Source organism: Diadema setosum, chromosome 19 (assembly GCF_964275005.1).
Source record: "Diadema setosum chromosome 19, eeDiaSeto1, whole genome shotgun sequence".
Taxonomy (NCBI): Eukaryota; Metazoa; Echinodermata; class Echinoidea; order Diadematoida; family Diadematidae; genus Diadema; species Diadema setosum.
This window is the reverse complement of record NC_092703.1, coordinates 7125609-7149872: the sequence shown is the minus strand read 5'-3', so window position 1 is coordinate 7149872 and position 24264 is coordinate 7125609. Positions and strand designations below refer to the sequence as shown.

At 38.6% G+C, this 24264-nt stretch overlaps 1 protein-coding gene across 1 annotated transcript in view; it reads right to left on the bottom strand.

The window, feature by feature from the left end:
• The window catches only part of LOC140242963 (RING finger protein 17-like), a 152810-nt gene that overhangs the window by 108568 nt on the left and 19978 nt on the right, over window positions 1-24264 (bottom strand). Inside the window, exons 18-28 of the mRNA XM_072322707.1 lie at window positions 23171-23286; window positions 21831-21990; window positions 19913-20028; window positions 18035-18155; window positions 17191-17305; window positions 15596-16192; window positions 14637-14790; window positions 13522-13731; window positions 4681-4820; window positions 3470-3879; window positions 1614-1786 (exon numbers count right to left, since the gene is read on the bottom strand). Of these exons, the coding sequence (XP_072178808.1) occupies window positions 1614-1786; window positions 3470-3879; window positions 4681-4820; window positions 13522-13731; window positions 14637-14790; window positions 15596-16192; window positions 17191-17305; window positions 18035-18155; window positions 19913-20028; window positions 21831-21990; window positions 23171-23286 (2312 nt within the window). The remainder of the gene's footprint in view (window positions 1-1613; window positions 1787-3469; window positions 3880-4680; window positions 4821-13521; window positions 13732-14636; window positions 14791-15595; window positions 16193-17190; window positions 17306-18034; window positions 18156-19912; window positions 20029-21830; window positions 21991-23170; window positions 23287-24264) is intronic.

Genomic DNA, 24264 nt, shown 5'->3' with positions numbered 1-24264 from the left:
ATACTCTGCCTCAACACAGTACATGACCATAACACAAGGAATAAGTCCAGCTAAATTTCAAAATGAATTTCCTTGCCTCCTGCTCCCCAAGAATATCTCTTTATTGCTGCATATGGCACCTCTGACGAAACATAACATCATACTATTAAAAGAAACACGCACTCAGAGGCTGCAATGTCATTGTTATGATGGGTGCATAGTGTTAACCCTAAAAAGACTGGGCTATTTTGGTAGCTCGAAAGACTGGGGGGGGCCTAAAGGGCCCCCCCTTAAGATCTCGGCCGTGGATTGCGCGATCGCCGCGGAAATTTGCACAGTGGTAGTGTGCGATGTAATCTACAAGATCGTATATTTAAATTTTCCAAAATAGTCTTCTTTTATTTTATTTTGATTAATTATGCTAATTTATGCAAGAAATCAGACTCTTTGATCTAAATCAGTAAATAAAGCTCCAAAAGTGCTCATTTTTGGTCTAATTATTCTTTGTGGCATTCTCCGCAAATGTACTTGAAAAAGAATTCGGTATCAAAATTAATTTCTTATTTGTTTTATTGTTTTATGAATTTCTTACGTATTTCTTTGTTTTTTCGACCTTTTGTTTTTGCTTTTATTTAAACAAAATTTGTGGCAGACACTTTTTGAAGCATAATAATACTAAAACAAATTAATTTTAGCCATTGAGAGTAAAAATAAGCATATTTATATGAACCATGTGAAAAAACTCAATTTGCATTGACTTTGTACACAAAATCACATTTTTGAGCCATTTTCGGTCTCACGTGCATGTACAAAAAGTTATGTAACTTCAGAACCGTACCCCCGGGCATCACAAATTTGGCGTCAAAATGTGCGGGAAACTCGAAAGAAAAAAGTCATAGAGCATCGCGGCGAGAGAATTGCGTGTTGCAGAGTAATCGCGCGAAATGTCGAGGGGGGGGGCCTTTTAGGCCCCCCCCCCCCAGTCTTTTTAGGGTTAAAAGGAGAGCATGTAATGTTTGAGCAGCAAAACTGCATTTGGAATCAAACTTGCAAGATGTTCTACTTGGTAAAGTACACAGCTGTATCATTTATTGTGTGCATGATCACAGTATAGTTAAAAAGGTCAATAACTACCACATGAGCAAGCTATAGCCAGTAGATACAAGCTAGGACTCGGCATGAACGATTACTATCACTCTTATCTTTACAACAACTAAGTAAAGGTTCTATGCAAACTGTCAATAAAATAGCTTCAAAGTGATTCCTTTCTTCAGAACATTGAACATGCATTTAAATGCCTTAATGGTTACAGTCATAAAAGAATAGCTCAGTTTGAATTTTCCCCTTTTCACAGGATTCTGAAACTATGCTCAGACTTTTAGCAGTCCTATCATGACATTTGACATTCAAAAGGTGGTGCAACATATCTGAGCTGGTTTCCTTCATTCAAGTCTACAAAGCAGAGCAAGAACTCCAAACAGAAATTTAGCATTGGATAATTGTGACTAAAGCTGTAAGAGAATTCCATTAGTCCCATGTGTGTAAAACTGTGTAGCCCAGATCCCTGAAATGCTACATAACAAGACTCTCAGAGAATCCCACGCGTTTAACATCAAACCACTTCGGGTCCTCACCGTTATGCATTCCTCTGTGATGCCGATGACCCTTGCCCTGTACCACATGTTGTCCAGTGAGAAGCGGGCACACAGGCACTGGCCGATGGACACAGACCCCGCCCCCAGAGGGACCACCCTCTGACCATTGCATTCCTTCTGCTGAGCTTCCATCAGGAGCTGGAACTCTCGGACTGGCAACGAAAGATGAACAGGAAACTCAGTGACTAGAGAGATGTGAAAGCGGTGCAGTCAAACCTGCCCATAGCGGCCACCCAAGGGAGACAACAAAAGTGGCCACTACAGACAGGTGGCCACTACAGACAGGTAGCCACTATAGACAGGTTTGTGGCCATTTTGATTTCAACACTTTCATTGTATACTAGCATAAAATACTGCATGATATTCTTTAAAAAAAAAAAGACAAATAAGTTTGCATGAGCAACTACAGTTGCTCATGCAAACTTATTTGTCTTTTTCGGGGGGATTTTTTTTTTGGTACAATTTACTTCATTTTAAATTTTCTCTCACCCTACTTCTGTTCTCTTGATAGGACCCAGTAGAATTCATGCAATGAATGTAAAAGTTAATGTATTCACGGCTGATTTAACGGTTGAGCTAAATTTTTGTGGCTGCAATATAAAGGGTCTATATGACAGCAATTTCATGCAGGGGGATTTTGAAGTGGCTGCTATAGACGGGTGGCTGCGAAGACAGGTTTGACTGTATGTCCCTTTGGCAAACATCAAACAATTTTGCATGGTTAAAGGATGTCTCCCAACCTTGTGTATGATATCTAAGGTATTACTTGAAGAGTTTTTATAAGAGAGAAATGAAGATCCACCCCCTTCACTTGCGAATACACTCCCCTCTTAAACAGAGTTAACAGTTAGAACTATTTCGGGTTTGGTTAAATTCACCAGAAATCTGTAGTATGAACTCCCAATCCATCATAAAGAAGTTTCCAGTTTTAGCATTCTGAGGAATGGTCTGCGTTACCTACCTCTACAGTATCCAAGCCTATGAAAGGAATGTAATTTTCAGGGTTGAAAAAGGGACATATGAACTTCAAAGCAACACCAAGTTCTTTTAGTCCTTTGAAGGAACGTTGAGAACGCACGAGGATAGGCGAGCAGAAAGATGAAAAAAGAGGTGTTCTTCAGCTGAAAGCTAGTTCTGCTTGGAACCACTTGTCAGGACTTTTTAAAAACTTTTAAGAACTCATGCAAGATGGTGAAACTACGAAACTCTCTAACTACTGTACACACTATGGAAAGTTTGCCATAAATCATATCAGAAAATCAGTCATGTTTTCTTTCCTTTCCTTTATTTTTTACACTTTCCTCAGATATCTGTGACCTCCAAAAACATTTTCATGCTTGAAAATAATTAAAAACACACTTCCTTAAAGGCATTTTCATATATTACATAAATGTCATGAATAAATAGATCTTTTTCACCATATGAAACAGCCATCAAGTAGTTCTAGTGATCACTTCAAACATCATCTAGGGATTGTGTGTTCACAGTTTTGCAATGGGAGAGTAATTTTCACTTGAAGTGTGTAATTTCTAATTTGAATGAAGATCTCTGATATCTACTCACTTCTAGAATGGTTTATTCCCTCCCCTAGGTCTGCATGGTGGCCACTGAACCACTTAAAGAAGTTTGCTAGCCCCTAACCCTAATAATGTTTCCTTCTAGGCTCAGTGAGAATCAAAGGGCTTTTAAGAGACAGAAATTTGAAAAAAAAAATTGTGGACAGTGCACGATGAAAAAAACCTAAGAACAATAACAAAAAACATGGCTCAACAGCTTGCTTGAGCCATTGGTGAGCTCAAAAAAGCCCTTTAGGTGCTGAATGGCAGTACACTTACACTTGTCAACCTCCAGGCCATGAATGACGCCTTCCGGGCTCACAAAGGTAATAATCAGCTGGAGCTGTGAGAGGAGGGGGAGGGGTGGGGCCAGATACTGGTGTAACGGCTCCAGCCTCGCAGTCCCGTTACAGGAGCCAACGTCACCATCCAAGTCTTCCAAGGAAACAGTGGGCGTAGATCGACGGTCGCCATCATCATCACTGGGCGTGGCACGTCCTTCGGGTGTGGCATTTCCTACACTGCTGGGAGATGGAGAGCGAGTTGTGCCAAGGGAGCTGGGGCCACTGCTTTGGGGCTTGAGTGGGGAGGGGTACTTGGTAGGGCTTTTAGCAGGTGGAGTCACTTCTTGAGAGGGCGTGAAGGGCACGGTTACGTTCCTCGCCTCAGCTGTCAGTCGTGTCTTCCGCCTTGTGAAAGAAAATTTGTGATATGTTATCATCAGCGGAACAACCTCACCCTGATCAAGAAAATAGCACCGTCCCTTTTTTACTATAAATGTCACTTTTCATCCCTAGATGAAATTTACAAATATGTCTGCTTTTATAAGACTTTTTGGACACATTAATAGGAGCAAGACGTGACAAAATATGCAAAGTTAATTTCATTGATAGCGGGGAAAAACAAATCTACGAATGGTGTTTTAAACGAACACCTTCATCTCACAACCTTCCTCTGTCAATTCAGCTTGTTTTACTTGAAATGGTATAGTGATTACTGGTTGAGACTTTCTACTCTTTGACCAAGGGTCATGACCCCATTCAAATCTGTTACTTTCATCCTTCCCCAAGACAATTTGTCGACACTGCTGCCCTCAATCAACAAGTATGAACTATTAGCCCATGGGATGTAAAAATTGCAACAAACATATTGTCCAGATGATACAAGATTGACTGATAAAGTACAATCTCTAACATATGCTTTGATCCTCAAATCTTCGCTCTTAGAAGTTCCCGTTATTATCATCATAATCAGTGTTGCTGTCGTGTCACTATTATTATCATCATTATCAATATCATTTTTAATTATCATTATCTTTACAGTTAGTATTATCATCATCATCATTATCACCATCAATATCATCATCAACATCATCATCATCATCATCATCATCATCAACATCATCATCATCATCATCATCATTATCGTCATCATCATCATCATCTCAAGCCCCTGCCCTAATCAGATGGACCTGCTGAGCATCCTCTCACCTCTTGCGCAGGGCCAGTCCCTTCTGGATGAGGAGCTCTGAGATGCTGGCCAGGTCCTCCAGGGATTCCCTGGCGATTTTCTCCTTGTCTGTCAGCTCGTAGAGCAGGTCAATGGGCAGGTTGCTATTCACCACTTCACCCTGGTGGAGAGAGACAAAGGTGGGGGGAAAGTTTGGTGATCATCACAAGCATCTCTGCTCCATCATCTTTCTATCAAGTTTCACATGAACATGAAGAGCAGGTGTTGTGGACTGATTGATATAATGATCCACACACTTTTAACCATTACTGCTTTCCTTTGCATTTCAGGTTCAGAGGCACATTCACCAATTCATATTCTTACTCTCTTTGTATTCTTATTCTCAAAGAGACATAAAATACCCTAAAACAACAACAAAAAAACACCATACAAACAAAGAGAGCAATGAAGTAGGCAAAAGTGACTAAAGAAACACTGGTAGTTCTGCAAACTCTTTGGCAAGGTACATACAATCAGAAACTACCAACAATGTAATTGTACCAGAACATCAATCAGAAAAATATATTGGTCCAAAAGATCAAAAGCATATCTGAGGAAAGGCATGCTGATGGTACAAAGGAATAACCATCTGTGACAATCTCTTTAAATCTTTCATTAATTGCCATCTTATATCCTGCATATTTGCAGAAGCAATTTATTTGTAACCATGGCAAGTCTCAATATAAAGTAGGCAGCTGATTTCCTGGGGTCCATTTCATGAAAGTCTTAAGAGAGACTTTCTCTCTCCTAAGTCACACTTAGGAGAGACTTTGCTAAAAACCGTTTCATGAAAAAGCTATCGCATAAAGCTATCACATAAACTCAGACTTAGGAGAGACTTTTTCTAGAAACCATTTCATGAACAAAGCTACACGCTTGTAGCACATAAAGTCTCTCCTAACTTGGCAAAGCTATGACATAAATCTAGGAGTGGTCTGGAGCACTCCTAAGTTTATGTGATAGCTTTTTGAGAGTCATTGTATCAAACATTTTTCTCATTTTTGGAGTAATTGACCCCAAATTTGGCATGTGTGACCACTGTCAAAGGTAGATGTGCAAGACATCTTTTTCGTTAATGTCGCGTAATGCTTTGCCATGGCAACGACATATTTTCATAAAAATCATACAAATTATTGTGGATTAAACTACTACCGTCAGTTTTAAAGCAATGCAGTTGAAATTCAGCATAGAATCAGATCAATGTAATGTGTAGTTGTGCAAGACGCTTTTTTTCCATGTGTGAGTGTGAAGAAATCTGTTGCCATGGCAACAACGGTTTTTTTCTATACCAATCATACAAAGAAATATGTGGATTGACCTAACTTCCTTAGTTTTTCAACATTTGACCTAAATTTTGGCACATGTGACCGCTACAGTATGTAGATGTGCAAAACTAATCTTTTGTTGATGTTGAACAATGCGTTACCACGGTAACAGCATTTTTTTTCACTTAAAAGCATCTAAAAATATTGTGAATTCAGATAAATTCGTCAGTCTTTGAGCATATGGCTTGAAATTTGGCACATGTGACCGGTATAGTACGTAGATGTGCAAACTTCATTTTTCGTCATTGTTGAACAATGCGTTGCCATGGTAACAACAGACTGAATAAAAAGCATACAAAACTATTGTGGATTCAGCCATCTCCCTCAGCGTTTGAGCATTTGGCTTGAAATTCGGCACATGTGACCACTAAGATATGCAGTTGTGCAAACTTCAATCTTTCATAGATATGGAACATTGTGTTGCCATGGTAACAGCATTTTCAATGAATATAATACAAAAAAAAATTGTGGATTCAGACAGTTTACTCCTTCAGTATTTGAGCATTTTACTTGAAATTTGGCACATGAGACTGCTAAAGTACATCGACTGATGTGCGAATTTCTTCTTTGATCGTTGTCAATTTGTTGCCATGGTAACAGAGTATTTTGAATGAAAATCATATAAAAATACTGTGGATTCAGCTAACTTCCTCAGCTTTAGAGCATTTGACTTGATATTTGACACATGTGAGTCATAATATGTATTTGTGCAAACTTTTCTTTCAACTTTTCTTTCATTAATATTGAACAGTGTGTTGCCATGGTAACATCATTTTTTATGAAAATCATAGGACTTACCAGTTTATTCATCCAACTCCCTCAGTTTTTGAGCACTTGATTTGCGATACGTAATTATGACACATATGACGAACAGAATTTTTCAATAAACAAAACACAACTTTATTCAATGTTGAACAATGCGTTCCCATGGTAACAACTTAAAAAAAAAATAAAACTGTATAAAGTTAGTGCTGGTTGAACAAACTCCCTCAGTTGGAGGTGGGGGTAAAAATCACAATGAGTAATAGTTCTAGTTTCTGCAGGTATTCATGGTTTCATACTTGGATTTAATTTTACTCATCAATTGCCACAATTGAAACACATTTCATTTAAAGACGCAGAATGACGAGCGCCGATATTGATTCAATTATTTAATTCATTCACTACTATCAATTTCATACTCATTAATATTAGTTCTACACAATTTAACTACATGTCATGTGACAGATTATGTAACTGCATGTACTGCATTATATAACTGCAACTGCATTATGTTGCTGTCAAATTTTCATATTCTGGTTGCCTGATTCATTGGAAAATCTGATCTTGAAAACATGTATTTCATTATTCAATATCGTCATAATCACAGCACAATTATCATAACCACAATGATGATACTGGTAAGAGTCTTTGTGAAATTATTATCACTCACAATATTTTCTGGTATTACACTCTACTTCATTTCTACATTATAAGCTATTCTTAGTCATATATTTCTGATCAAATTATAATTGCCCGCATAGATATAATTTTCTAACTTGGTTACATAAAGTTTGCCGTCACACACCTGGAAACAATTACAAAAATAATGCACTGCAACGTTCACTGATGTATTTATGTTTGGATCACTTATACCTCAACACATCTTTCATAATCATTTGAAATATTTTCATGGTTTATTAATCAAATTGTGAAAGCAGCTGAACTTCAAGCAATTCTATCATTGCAAATATTTTGTAAGCATACAATGATATGTGTTGCTATCCACTCTTTTTGCACTCTGAGGTTTCCTACATCAGAATACTAATTATGATAATAGTACTGATAATAATGACCTTGTCTACTACACAATAGCTTTATTCATCAAAGCAATCAGAAATCAGACTGTTATGTGCTGAAAGAGATTTGTCCATTTTAAAATGGTTTCTTCCGCTTTACTATAAATCTTCTTTTCGGGTTTTTTTTTTTTTTTTTTAGTGGGCTTCGATTCACCCGTTTGCTTTTCACTGACTTTTTTGCATGCTTAGCTGTTCTGTTTTGTTTTGCAATGCATTTGCTTCTCTTTTTTTTCTAAGGGGGATTTGTCTCATTTCTGGTTTGGTTAATGCCTGGCAAAGCACCTATGCCATCACCTATGGACTCATCTATGACAAAACTCTGAGTGAAGTTCAGCAGTCAAACTGCAATAGTCTGATTGTAGCTTCACAAAATGAAAGGGCACGTAATTCCAAGAAGAATTCAATGTTTACTTGATGAAAATTGGTTTTGAAATGGCTGAAAAATCCGAAATAAAGCGATTCCTAATAAAAGGTGGAACAACCTTTCATTAGAATCACTTTTACTTTGTTTTACTTTGTTTTTGGATGTCTCAGCCATTTCAAAACCGATTTTCATCAAATGAACTTTGAATTCCTCTGAGAATGGTACACTCTGTAGCACTTCATTAGTGGTTTCTTAGTATCTCGCAAAAAGTTGAAAGCTCAATCCTCTTTCTGAAAGAGCAGACTCTAAGATTTAAAATGATGTACAACTCAATTCAGATGGACTCTCCTAACCTATTTATATATTAGAAAAGCACAACCTCTGCAAAATCATAATCCTTCCCATGTTAGTTCCGACTTCCAGTTGTTTTGCTGGTTGTGAAACATTGATGTGTATACTACGTAAAAGATTACAGCCAAAATAATTAATGAAATCATCGTGATGTTCATATTATTTCACACTGTATTTTACAAATGAATGATTTCATTCTTTCAGAATGGTCCGTTATAATGAGGAAGAGATAGTCGTAAAAAGGATCACGAATTCAACCATGTCGTGTACCTTTTAAGGATGCATGTACAAAATGCGAAGAGATTTTGGGGAGAAAAATACAAAATGCATTTTCAACCCCTGCTGGTGCAAACATCATGGAATACAGCCTAAATAATTAATGTAATCACTGCGATCCCGCTGGGCGCACACAGCGTAAAATAAGTTGAATAATGAATGTTACTTTGCTTGCACCCATGTTCAGAAAAAAAGTAACAAATGTTTTTAATACAATGTGATTTTGTTTATCAAAATGTTATACTGTATTTCACAAATGATATTTTCATTCTTTCAGAATGGTTCAATACACGAGGAAGAGATAGGTGTAGAAAGGATTACGAATTCAACCCTGCCGTGCACTTTTCGAGAAGGCATGCACAACACACGCGAAGAGATTTTTCAGAAGAAAAACAACGAATGCGTTTTCAACCCCCCCTTTTTTTTTTCATTCTTTTGGTATCACCTCACAAATGATTCCTTTTTATTCTTTCTCAATAATAATTATCCATTTACTTGTGTAATAACAACACAAAGACTGCTCATAAGTTTGATTGCTTGTTACATGTGACTCCATGCTTATGTTTTCTTTGTTTTTAGTGCGTACGGTTATAACGAGGAACCGGTTATAACGAGGCAATAGGGAGTTTTCAATTGGGTGAACGAGAAGGACGTGCCGCCGAGCGCAACCGTACGTCAAAGCGTCACGTCTGTACGTTGAGCCGCTGCTAAAACACATTACGATTTTGGGCATCACGTCTCGTAGCGTGTGTGCAGGAGGCAACCAGTCCTGTGCCTTGGGTGCATATATGCGGAATTTGTGACTTGTTTCTGTACTTGTAATATTTATTTTGTCTTTGACTAGATGCCGAATAAGTATCCTGGGATGGATCTTGTGGATCTTAAAACATGATGCATGGTAAGACTACAAGGTAAATGCGCTGCACCAGCCTAAATAAGCACCGAGATGTGATGGCGTACAGCATTACGTGTAAATGCATGTGCGGGACTACGGTATGCAGTTGCAAAGTGCGAAACAGTGAAAGCGGGCAAATAAACTGGGTAACAGAGGCTGTGGTTTGTATGTCAGCGCTGCTGATGTGACGTATCAAGAGCATAAGCTATCATGTATAGCAATATTCTCTCGAAAGAAAAAGGAAAACAGGTGAACTGAGCACGGATTTCCCCGAGAGTCATCGTGCTCTTTCGAATGATTTTCGTCTATCGCGAGAGGAGTGTGACGTCATAGATAAGGTGGGTTGAGCGCAGCGCAACCCATTTGGGTGGACGGTGATAACCGGGGTTAACACGTTCGAAATTTGTGCGATGAGCCGAAGGTCGACACTCGCGCATGCGCAGTACGTAAAAACTACATCATAACAGGGTGACGCCTCTCTCAACCTGCAAATCGAAAAGTCCCTAACATTGGCGGTCCCACGGAACTCGTTATAACGGGGTTTCACTGTATATACTGTACATTGATTTTGAAAGATTAAATTCATATATATATGTATATATACATTTACAGCGGTAAAAACTATCATAATTATGTTGCATTCAACCTGTCTGCATCACCCTCGGCAAGCTCCATGCCTTGAGAATCTATATGAAAGAAAAAAGAAAGAAAGGAAAAAAGAAATACAAATATGGAAAAACAAATATTGGTTACATACTGAAATTCTATGACACCCCATTCATCCCCTCTGCCTGACATTATACATAGTGTTAAAATATGTGGGCTTACAGTTGAATGAATACACACACGACTGGCACACATATCATTACACAGAACTACTTTTCAGCAATTTCTTATACAGTATATTAGAAACAGTTTAACAGCATCTACGAAAAAAAAAACTAAGAAAATCGTCTGGGATGTCATACACGAGAATTAGTGTAGCGGATTCTTACTGATAACGAAAAAGGTGTGACACAGACTCAAAATGAGAATGTGATTGTGACTTTAAACACTCATCTGACAGAACGTTATACATTCATGACTTTTTAAAAAGGATTGTAACTTACGTCAGGAAAGCTGGGGGTTCCAAAATAAACAGAAAGATGATTCAATGGGTTATGCAACAAATCAGCTGCATTGCTACGTCAGTGCGTTAATCAATTTATGTAAGCCGTACTGAATTCCCAATTGTGGCTGATAAAGACATGAACATTAAATCAACTCCCAACTGGGGTGTATAAATGCACTAATTTCTTCATTTCTCGTGTGGAACAGTTCACATATAGAGGTGACATGGTTTGTCCACCAAGTCTAAAATAATTGCTAAAATAAGAAAGACCGAATTACCTGTAACTTATATGTCATCAACAGAGGTTGCCTTTTTTCAACTGTTATTCAAGTTGTTTATTTTGTAAAATCTTTATACTTTCAGGTTTGATTTGAGAAAAGCATACCTGTGTTCTGTCGTAGATAGATGCTGCTATACAGTTCATAGTCCAATTGCAGTCTGACTCTGACCTGGGTGAAGTTCAGCTGCAGTTGTCTGTCCCAAGGCTTGGTAAGGTTCAGCTCTCTTCAGGCCTTTGGGTGTGCAAATATAAGAACAGTTAAATACCATACAAACAGAAACATCAGATGCACAAATGGGATAGTTGGAAAATATCTGAGATGGGTGTACATCTTTGTTAGAACAAGCAATAGCAACAAACATATGTAAGCCTATAGTTTGGGGTATTAAGACTTCTTGAGGTTCTAGATCTTGTCAATAGGCATTCATGTTGCAAGGTCTATATCTACCTAAGATCTGGTAGTACCAGCTGTACTGTGGCTTCACATTCGGGTTGGTCGCAGTTACAGCCCGAGATGCAGCCACAGTCGGACTCTGATCATCAACTGTTGTCATGTCATCATGAATTAAATTGCTAAAAGAAGTTGTGTAAGCGCTACTAGCATGGACATAGTATGGACCTATAGAATCTACTAACTGCCTAGATAGATAGCACTATTTAGAAGACCTATTAACTTCCTTACTGATGAGTGATAGGCCTACTGATGTTAGTGATAATGTGTTTAATTAGATCTAGGAATACCAAGGCTAAGGGTCTAGTCTGGTTTACTTATACACCGGATAAGTAGTATCTAGGTCAGTAGGTGCTACTCAGGATCACTATACCACTGGATTCTAACGTTAGATCTATAGACATCTGGTAGTATAGCAGTAGAATTCTAGGTTCCATACCATGCCTATGATTCATTTAGGTAAACATCATTCTCTATCTAATTGCAACACATGCATTGCGATTATAGTGCTGTATGCACTTAAAATTGTTGAAGATAGCTTTCAAGCCTGAACCAAGATCTGAACCATGGTTTCCAATTTATATTCTGTGTAGACCTGGATCTACGTACTACTACTACTACTACTAGTACTTTAGTACTAGATCTAGTCTAACCACTGTCGGACTCTCTAGATAATACTACCGGCCCTAACCCCGGGTACTCCCTGCAAGTTGTACACAGTGCTTCGCGTTCGGGCTGGTCGCAGTTATAACCTCTAACCCCTAGTACTTTGCAAGTTTTGGTTGTAGACCTATAGGCTTGGTCTAGTAAGGTTAGTAACATTAGGACTTGTAAAGGTAACAACGACACAGGTAAAGTAACAGCCGGTTCTCTGTGACATGCTAATGCTAAAGTTCACGTTAGGGCCTAAAAATGTTAGGCCTAGGCTAGGCCCATAATTCTGTGGGACAAAATAACCTAGATTTTCTAGACTGAAAAAAACAAACAAACACATCTTTCCTGTCGATTTGACACAAAACGAAAAATTTGTATCACTTCTGAATACTATCCACACAGCTAGTGTAATCATCTAGACACATCTTTTCCAAAAAAAAAAATAAAATAAAATGCAGACCATTCTTAATATGAAATTTCCGGTTGCTTCTTGGATCCCTTCACTATTCAGGCCTTAACTTACCTGCAATTTACCCATACATGAACCAATCGGGCAATTGCTCTCATGAAATATCTGCACCCTAAATATATCATAAAAATCGACCCACAAACATTTCACTAACCATAGTCCATGCTAACATAGTGACAAACTACCTAACTCAGCTCGCTATTTGGTCATTCAAACAAACGGCAATGTGGCTACGTGGGACTATTGTGATAACACTACTACCGGTAAGATTAGATCTACATCTAGCTAGCCCTTGGAGAATTGTAGAAGGTTCGAACAAAAATATATCCAAATAATATTACATTATGAATCCACATGCATTACTTTTCAATTGCAGACAGCTTTAAATATACTTACTGATAGAAATGTGTACTAGTAGCGGTGTAGAATGCAACTCGGCCTTTAGGACCTTGCCTCCATCGTAGATCTGTCAGTTGCCTCTGCGCTGTGTATACCCTGTGTGTATACGTACGTGATATATCTATGTAGCGACTGCACACCGCATGAGAACACGTTAATGATATGCTAATGATATGTTAATTAGTATTAACCTCGAACATGACGATTGAAATAATCAAAGTCTCTCATAGCTTAGGAGAGACTTTGTGAAATGGTTTTTACTTCTCCATGAAAGTCTCTCCTTGCTTAAGAGCGGCTTGGCCATTCTAAGATTTATGTGATAGCTTTTATGTTATAGCTTCATGAAACGGACCCCAGGAAGCCAAAGGTCACAGGGGTCAAATGTCATGGGGCAAAGGGCAGGACATACCTTCTTACAGATGTAGCACTCCAGGTCATTGAGCCTCTCCTCGAGGAAGTCACATGAGGTCTTGGTCCACTCGGCCGTGCCTCCAGCGGGGAGGATGTCAGCCAGGTGACACTTGGTGGCAAACGGGGCCTCTCGCTGGAAGCGGGGCTCCAGGGGGCGGATGTGGGTCGAAGACACCACCTCAGTATTGCCATAATCAGTAAAGAGAACCTGGTAGAAAAAATAAACAAACACCAAAAAACCATGAGTGTGAAATGCTGAAATTCACATGATATAAAGTCCGATTCATTATAGCAAGTGTATGTCACATGCACATGCAATGGTACAATGTCCTCTATGTACTGAAATAGCATTAAAAAGTTTAATCATACTGAAAGTTGTTAATGCAAAAATCTGATGGTATTTTGCGGTGGACATATGGTATAATTGAAAACACATATTTTTGGCTTAGAGATTGAGGTTTCCCATTGATAAAGGGTATAATTACATGGCAGAGAGTAAGGCACGGTAAATATGACAAAAGATTAATCACAATTAGCGGGAAAGTTGCACAGTCCAACTTTAAAATCTGACCTGAAATGACCTTCTTTTTTTAGCATGCAACCTCTACACATCACCTAACATGGAATTTTCTCAAGGTAACCTCTAACCAAAGCTTGATCTTGTCTGAAAAAAAGAGTCTGGCAGGTACACAAGAGGGAGCTTTAGATTTGGGATGCGAACATTAAGACGACGGTTGCTTTGGCTGTTGTCTCTATGTCTCCCTGTCTCCCTATGTCTCCCTTGCATTGTAAAGTAGCTTTAGATTTCACGAAGATGCCCCCATGTGTCGTTCATCACAATGGCATGCATCAAGTAGCTTCTCTGCGTCATGAATTTGAGCAGATGCTAAAAAGGCACAGAATCGTCATGAAAACTGAGACGACGCAAAACTAATTTTGATACAGATTCTTGTGCATGGGCAGAACAGATTTTTTTTTCCCCCCTCGTGACATCCACGTTGCACAAATCTAACGCTCCATATTAGCAGTTGCAATAGATGACAGACAGATGCCTTCCAACTGCTGTAGTCCCACATTCATTTGGCAAGACAAGAAAAGAAGAGATCCACTCACCACCACATTATTGTTAGGCAAAAGGCACTGGATCTTTCCCCTGCACCACACCCCTTCCCTCACCAGGAGGGCCCCACAGATATCCTGCTCCACCCACTCCTTATCCTCCACTGGTGGCTGTTCCTTGTAGAACACAGTCATCGCCTCCAGCAAGCTGGCCCCAACAGCACAAAAATCAAAAATGAAAAATAACATATAAGCCGTTATTTTCGCGAGGGTTTAATTTTTTGTGAATTTCGGCAATCACAGTTGGATCGCGAATTGAACAACACACGAAAATATTGCAATGCGCTAAGGTAATAGTGCATTTACGACAGCGTCAGTGTCAATACGCAAAAACAACATCTCGCGAAAATGTCTGTGACCTCCTCATTCACAAAAATGTCTGTGCATGAAAATAACAGCTTATACAGTGCATAATGTACTGAGCATACATCTGTTCTTTCACAGAGCCACACACAATGTACCTGTAAGCTCTAGAACATGAATTCCACAACAATGTAATTCTACACACCCGAATGTCACTGATTTCATTTAACAAGCAGTTCTTTTGCAATAACAACGGCAAAAGGAATGATGTGGTATGAACATGGAGCTTTACAAAGTGGGCATGTTTATACCTACCCATTTCACAATTGGTACAAAGAGATGTATACTTCCATGAAGAAAACCACTACAAATTTGGAGGATACCTAAAATGTGCCAAATGATCACATCTGCTGTTGCTTTTTTCTTTCCCTCACAAGTAAAAAAAAAAGAAATGCAGTTTCAACATGATTACGACAAATTTTGATTTTACCAGTGCATTATGCAATGAAATTAATCAATTAACAAATTGATTGATGACAGAAAGTACAGATTAGGAATTTGGGGAAAGAGAACATAGAAATCAAAGGTTTAGAAATATCAAATCTATCAGTGAACGAGTGATAGGTGGTTGAAGAGGCCACAATACGCACCTGTCCAAGCCATCTTTTCCTGCCGTTGAGAGCTGGACGTAAATGCATGCCGGCGACTCCACATGGCTGACATGGACTGCCGTGTAGGCGCTATACTTTCCAGACAGCTGCGAGGGTGTGGCAGCACCACCGCCGATCCGCCCCAGCGGCACGGCAGAGTCTCTCTTCGGTGTGGAGTCTACCACGACCTCTGCAGCGGGAGGTGGAGATGGACTTTTGGGCGTGTCAACTTTGGCAACACTGTCCGTCTTTGCATCCGCAGCGCTAACGTCTTCCGCGACACGATCCTCTTTCTGGGGCGGAGGTTGCTCATCCTGAGATTCCGCTGGAGTTGCTGGCGATGAGGTTGCCCCCTCCTCGGCAGTGGGTGGGGATTTTTCCTGAGTTGCTGCAGAGTCGGCAGACTGGTGGGTATTGCTGTCCCCTGGAGGGGGTGTGGGGGTAGATGTGGGTGTGGGTGTGGGTGTAGATGTGGGTGTGGGTGTAGATGTGGGTGCAGGTGTAGGTGAAGGTGTGGTGGGGGCCACTGCCTCTGGCTCGGATGGTGGCTTTGTAGGCGGTGGGCACGGGCTCCTGAGTAGTTCAGCGCTCATTGAGCTGAAACCAAAGGAGACACAGAGAGAGATGATCTGGGCACCGTTTCACGAAAGTTGTCAGCGCTGAAAAGTTGTCAGCGCTGAAAAGTTGTCAGCGCTGACGATCACCATAGTAACAGTCAGTGACAAGAGCGTCTCAGTACACCTGTGGTGTAATCTACCAAACTATACAAAAAGGAACGGAAATTTTTGTCATAATGAATTATGCTAATATATGCATAAAATCATACATTTTGCTCTAAATCAGAAAGCAAAGCCTCTAGAAAACTAATTTTTGGTGATGACATTCTTTGTAACATTCTTAACAATGTACCTGAAAAATAAATCTGGTATCAAAATCAATTTCTTATGTATTTTATTGTTTTATGAATTTCTTATGTATTTCTCTGTTTTTTGAACCTTTGTTTTATCATTTTTTCGCTAAATTTATGAAAGAACCTATTTCAAGCATTATTGTGCTAAAATTAATTAGTTTCAGTATATGAAAGTGAAAATAATCATATCTTTATGAATAAGAAGAGAAACACAAAATCACGTGATAAAGCTATTTTCGGTCTGACAGGCACATTTAAAAGGTTGTGCAGCATCGTAACGGTATGTGCGATTTTCGCAAAAAATGGTGTCAAAAAATGCACAAGACTTGAAAGTAAAAAGTCAGAGAACGGTGCTGAGTAGTTGCGAAAAATGTGGAGGGGGGGGGGGGGTGTTGATTCAAAAGTGGGTCTCTTTTGCAACCCTGAAAATTAGATTCCTTTCATGAGCTGGTATATATATTGTAAAGGCAGGTAATTCAGACCTTTCCTCAGAACAATAAAACTTGAAACATCTCTATGAAGGAAAGAGTAAATATATTTCAGACTTTCACTGAATTTATTCAAACTCTCCCGAAATTCCAACTGTTATTCTTGATTAAAAAAAAAAAAAAGGAGATTATTCCTAAGTGACATGGGCATATTGCGCCGTTTGAATAAAGGAATATACTTTCTTGAAAACAACACTTACCCAGGACCGGTGGTCTCGGCCATACCCTTCTGCACCATCAGGGCGTTGACACACACCTTCTCATCATCCTCCCCTTCAAACGCCAACACGGACAGCACGCCTTGATGGACATCTACAAGCGGGTCAACAACATGGCTCATAAATTCCATCCAAACTGCTGTTGAAGTCACACTTTCCACTAGTTTACACAGAATATTTTGGGGCAATAGATTCAAATTGTTCTTTAACAATATCTTGTAATCACATCAATTACATGTGGGGATTCAGGTAGGATGAACATGATGAGATTTCATGTTTAATGGCTCCCTGGACTCAAACTCAAAATGATAATCCTACTTAAAAGGGAATAGTTGCAGTATGCTAATTTGCATGTACAGTATACATCATTTGCTGTGGAAAAAAAAAAGTCACATTTACATGAAATGATCTTAAACTGATTCAGTGCCCTTCTGAGATTTAACTTGTAAGTCATCATATATTCAGGATTTCACATTTTTGTGTTATGTGGCTGTGATGAGTAGTTCATTTTATGCAAAATACTGTTTGTGCCAAACATTTGGTAAATTTGAATTTGTAAAACAATTTTGGGAGTGGTTCAATTCACGATCAAGATTCATTCTGACAGGATGAGAAAGAAGTATAATCAGCTTTCATGAGAAACATTAGCAATTTCCCAGCTTAGGTGTAGTGTACAAAACACTTGTGTTGAAGGAGGCAATATTTTTGAGAGTCCTTATTTTTGTGAATATCCGTTGACTTGCGAAAAAATGCCGCAAAAAAAAACAACAATGTATACAGTATGCACACTTTGAATCCAAAGGTGAGGAAATCCTTAGCTCACCCATGACAGTGATGTCGGTCGGCTTGAAGCTCACACACTTTGAGAAGAATAGCTTGGATTCGTCCGTCCAGCCCTGTTTGTTGTCTTTGGGGGCGACATCAGCAAGCCTGCAGGGCAGTGCCTGGAATTCAGAAGGTTAAAGGCATAATTTACCACTTGCAGATGAAACAAAAACCCAGCATTAGTGCTTCAAAATAGTTCCAAAATGTGAGTTAGGGATAGAAACAACCACTGTAAAAATTTGAATCCATATAATCGATGTTAAGTATTTTTAAATACACAAAATGTGAACAATAGTTATGATGAAAATTTTTTTCCAGACTAAACCATATACAGTTATAGTTAATTGAGAAAAATACTGATATTGCCTTAATATATTTTAGACTTAATTGTAAAAAATCTTATTGGATATATTGCAAGATGTTTTGTGATACATAATAGACCTCACATATGCATCTAATATGATATCTTGAAAATTATTCAAATCACTGCTCCCAAAGGTAAACAGGACCTTTAAGGGTCACAGAGATTGCAGTTACCACATATACCACTGAACAGACTTGAAACATGTCTGTATTCCTGAACTGGCATGTAAGCAATGACTTAAACTTTAATTAGTAGTACAAGTACTAGAATTTAGTTGTAGTGGAAGCAAAGATCCTACATAGTACATATGATGGTCAACTCTCAGTCGAAAAGTGAAATGCTGCCGCTTGGAATTGTAAGATTTTTAATGAGTGCGGCAACTAGCGCTGAGCGGGGATAGTTTCCATATGAGCTGTACTTTCCTGATACGTTTGTGTAGGACCAAGACAGGCTGAGACAAGAAAGAAGGAATAACGGTTACCATTTTCTGTAAAGAATTATGAGTAAACCTAGGAATTGGTGCAGTGCATTAAACTGCGTCGATAGCTACACCAAATCATCAGCAGGTTTATCATTATTTCAATTTCCAAAAGACTGTGCACAGCGAGTTTTCGTCTCGCCTCCCTGGTCATAGTGAGCTCAGCTCTACTCGCAGGTCGCTACACTCGCTGTGACTGTGCATTTCCACAAATTATTGCGAGCTGCCTTTGCAAAAGGCTAATGCTTGTTCGCTCTTTACCTGCTCAACGCTAGCCAGTGGCAGCCACTTCCGTTTCACCAGCGGCCACATAAAATCTGGAGAGTTGATCATCTTATGGAGTGTAGGATCTTTGGTAGAAGTAAGTTTAGTAAAAGTAGTAGAAATTTAGTAATAGAAATAGTAAACGTTTAGTAGAAGCAGAAATAGTAGAAGTTCAGTAGCAGTAGTAGAAGTGGTAGAAGTTTAGTAGTAGAAGTATCAGAAGTTCAGTAGTAGAAGTTCAGTACTAGAAGCAGTAGAAATTTAGTGCTAGAAGTACAATGTAGTAGAAGTTTAGTACAAGTAGTAGAAGTAGGCATTACAGTGGAAGTAGTTTAAGTTTTGCAAAGTAGTAGTAGAAGTTGCAGCAGTAATTGTAGAAGTAGCAAAAGTAGTCATTGTGAGACTTAATTTTGTCCTTGAAAGTACCTATGTTACTCTCACTTGGTAATACTCATGATACTATGGTATTGACATAATATTTAAGTGATTATGACAATGATAACACAAAGAAGAGGATGATAAGAATTTTGTATTAACTACACCAAATATAAACACTATCATTACTTTCAGAGATTACTTTATGATCATAATCGTTATTCTTATCACTGTCATGATCATCATCATCATCATCATCATCATCATCACGATTAAAATAATGAAAAAAAAAATCTGATGCAAAGGGCTGGTCTTGAAGTAGAGAAATACAGTGCTAATCAATAGCTTTCATCGTAATAATGAATGCGGATGAAATCTGGAAAAACTGTTCTCACCAGCCTGGAGAGTTTGAGAAACTCGTCTGTCATCTTGCGTAGGTAGGTGTAGTGAACAGTGGCCTTGTTGCCGTAGTCTACGTACAAGACTTCAACCACTTGGGAGCCAGCCACTCCTGCGAAAATTTTGTCATTATACGCATGCCATATAATATATGAGGAAAACAAAGTTCTTAACTTTACAAGGATACTACAAGGAAATGTTCCCATATTGTACTGCTTGCTTTCCTCCAAAACAAAAGAACAGGGACGATATCGAGGTTTGCTGAAAAAGTGGTTCATTGCTAAATAGTTTTTGACACTTCAATGACTAGATTAAATTCTTTATTTACAGCAAAACATTACCAGGACACTTTGAATATCTTTTTGTCAGTTTGGGGCAGGATATGGCTTTATATCCATGAAACAAAAGCTGCTACAGAAAAGTTCACTACTCATAGAAGATAGATTAAAGAGTTGTATGCAATCATCAAATTTATAAGACAATGGCTGGAAACACTTCCTAATGTGTCATTTTATCAGGTTGGGGTGAGATATTATTGTATACCCATTGAGCAAGAATTTATCATTTACAAGACAACAAGTCTTAAATCAAAGAAGACATTGCAAAGGAGAGTATGTCATGTGGCATCAATCCAGGTTGGGCCAAGAATAGATCCACTACAGTGGAAGTTCTACACTACAGACAATCTGGATGCATCACTGTTTGTTCTGATCATTATATGTTACCATCAACAAACATGTCTGTGTGAATCCAGGAACAATCAAATTACTAGTTCTCTTGACAGCAAACATGAATAGCTATTAATGGACAAGTTCACCTTCATTAACATAAGGATTGAGAGAATGTACCAATATTAGTAGAACACATCATTGAAAGTTCGAGGAAAATCAGACAATCCGTTCAAAAGTTATGAATTTTTAAAGTTTTTGTGCAGTCACTTCTGGATGAGTAGACTACTGCAGTGTATGATGTCACATGCGTACAACAATATAGGGAAAATATAAAGAGAATTTCACAAAATTTCATCTTTTGAAAAAAGTACACATTCCCTTGGCTCGTTACTGACAAATATGTTATGGGTAATATTATTCCCATTGCCTTTAGAAAGAGGCAAGTCAAGTGCTCTTTTATTATGTGAAAAAAAGTGAAAATATGTTGAATTTTCTTTACATTTTCTTTGTACGGTTGTACTCATATGACATCACGAGCCTTAGTAGTCTCCTCATCCAGAGGTTCCAACACAAAAATCTGTAAAAATTCATAACGTTTGCATTGATTGTCCAATTTTCCTCAAACTTTCACTGATGTGTTCTACTAATATTGCTGCATTCTCTCAATCCTTATGTTTATGAAGGTGAACTTGTCCTTTAAAGACGTAGTAAGAAAATTTACGTTGGTTGACTCTCAAGAATCACCCCTGATTTTCTTCTGAAGATTCCACGAGAATAAATAACTTCTTGTGTGAAAACATCAGCAAGACCCCCTTTCAAAATTGATTCTGCTGTCATTCTTCTTCTTTTTTTTTTTCGTGGTGATTCGCGATCTACGATGTAATGACGTATAGCTTCAACATTGTAAACTTGTTAATGGGATCAGCCTCGAAAGGCCAATGGCCTACTGCTGATTTCCACCACCATTACTCAAATTGTTATGTCAATCTCCATCACACACTTTTTAATTATGACTATGTACTTAAATACCTGAAATAATTTGGGTTTGTATACGTATATTTTGATTGATTGTCTCTCTGTATGTTTTTTCAAGCGAATTTGTGGAAATAAACTTGAATTTAATGGATGAGATGAAGCAATACTCAAATGGACATGGCAGGTGGGTTTGTAGTACATACATGTATATATGAGATATCTGGTACAGGTATGTGATAAATGACACATGTTTACACCCAGTACTCACTCAGGAATTCGGCCCTGTACCACCGCTTGTCCTCCTCAAAGAAGGCCATGCACACCTGGCCGGGATGCGGGCACAGGACATGCCAGTCCGGCCCCGCAGTGTTCCGATAAACCTTCTGTATCTTCTCCATCATCTCATCAATGTATTCCACCATCTCCAACTGTAGAGGAATGTGAGAAAGAGAAGTAATTGATTTGTCTAAACTTCCACAAAACGCGAGACACAAACATCATTGTCGCTGGGGTGACAAGACCTTGTGTCTGCAATTTTGGTGAAAATTACTTTTTTGGATTAATGGTCAAATAATGGGTTAAGTGATGTCCTGCCCAAATCCCAACTGTCTTACCACTCCAAAAATGAAGCCACCATGGCATGTCAAAGGAAAGGCTATCGCATTCGCTACAGTGCTTTGGCCACCATGTTTTTTGGCTCTCCTGAAAATTTGACATTTTGTAGATACGAGGTCTTGTCGCCAAAACGACAAATATACTTGTAAGTGGCTATAAAATTGAAACAGTATTTCAGAAATGGATATTCCTATTCAACCACAAACTCGTCAAGAGGTATGACTTTCAGTCAAGGTACAAAGCTTTGAGCAATGCGAGAATGATGTGCCAAGATATCATCATGGATACCGTGGGCGAGTATTGCAGACTAGGGTCATTATTTTCACACCACACATCACTACCATTCATTTTATACCGATGGATCTTGACAATATACCAAACCAGCATGTGTGAAAGGCTAGGATTGATTGCTACCTCATATGTTAAAGGTCTTAGAATGCCTACTAAAAGTCAAAAGTTCAGAATAACACTCTGATATCTGGGCACTGCATAGTTACATGAGCACTCTTGGAAATTTTGGCCAAATGGGTAAAATACTGTATTTTTCAGCTAAATCACCTTCCTTTGATGTTTAGTTGCCTTCAATACCTGCATTCATAACATGGTAGTATGGGGTCAGGTCACATTTTTCCATTCAAAGCAATACTTTCAACTGGACTAAAACAGCAAAAGAATTCACTGATTACTACACGTATAAACACAGTACATTTCACAAATTGCTCACATCTACTGAATTACGCCGAATTTAACATCTCATGGAAAATATCGCCTCCTCTCTAAACAAATTTGCTCTCTATCACCTTCAATGGCTGCAAGTCACTAAATGTTCTCCTGAAAGGGATCATAATATTTGTATCTCATTCCGTCGCTGTGGTTCTCATTCGCAAATTCAACCACTTGTACAATTATCTTACAAGTTTTTTGTCAATGACATCTTATACAGTAATCTTGCAATGCATATGGCGCATAAAAAAACATTCACAGCCAACTTACATCTTGAACTGAGAAGTCCTGTGGGTCTGTGATGTGGCTGACTTGGACCACCAACTCATCTCCCTTCCTAGGAATGTCCGGTGGAAGATATTTCTTGGGAGGCAAGACGGTTTGGGCTGTACCATTAAGTGTGAAGGTAAGACAAGGAAAAAGCATAGGTACCACAGCTTGCTGAGAGAAGTTTGCTTTGGTATAAACTCTCTCTCACTGAACACTGATTAACAAGGGGCAAGGGTCTCATTGTAAACAGGCAAATTATAATTACATATTTAAAAATCAAATATGTCACAGTACACTTATAGGAAAAGCCAGAATGTAATGAAGATTTTCCTTCACAAAAATCAGTACCATATGCTATCTCAGACAAATCTTAGGACAGAGTGTGAAGAGCTGTAATTTGCATTTAAGTTAAAGTAGCTCTGTTTTCTTCAGGAAGAAGACCTTACACTCAACCATCTTACTATGTATGAAAACCAAGTGAAAAAGAAATAACTAAGCAGGGATTAGAACCTGCATCACCTCCTGTGTACTGTTAGATGGCACTACCACAGAGCTGAAGCCCGTTCATGGCGGTGACTTGATGTTTGAACACATAGCCAATGCAACACCTCTCTTTTATTCTCTCTGGCCCGAATTCACGAAGGTGGTACAAACAAAACCATGGTTTAAACCATGGACAAAAACCATGGAGCGCCAACTGTCGCACGGAATATTTCGTTACGAAATTGGTCATTTCGTCGATAAAATGACAGGTTTCGTTAACGAAATTATCATTCCGTGGACGAAATGTTCATTTAGTTACAAAATGTTGTCATTTTGTTACAAAATAATAATTTCATTGACGAAATGACTGATTTCGTGACGAAATATTCCATGCGACACTTGGCGCTCCATGGTTTTTGTCCATGGTTTAAACCATGGTTTCATTTGTACCACCTTCGTGAATTCGGGCCTCTGTGTCTAACTCATAATTCATTAGCCTCCATTAAGGTAAGTTATAAGAATGAAGGATTTTATTTATTTATTTTTTTTTTAACCTGGCTAGCCAACTTCTATATTTTTTTTTGTGTGAAGCTTGATGGCAAAGATTTTCT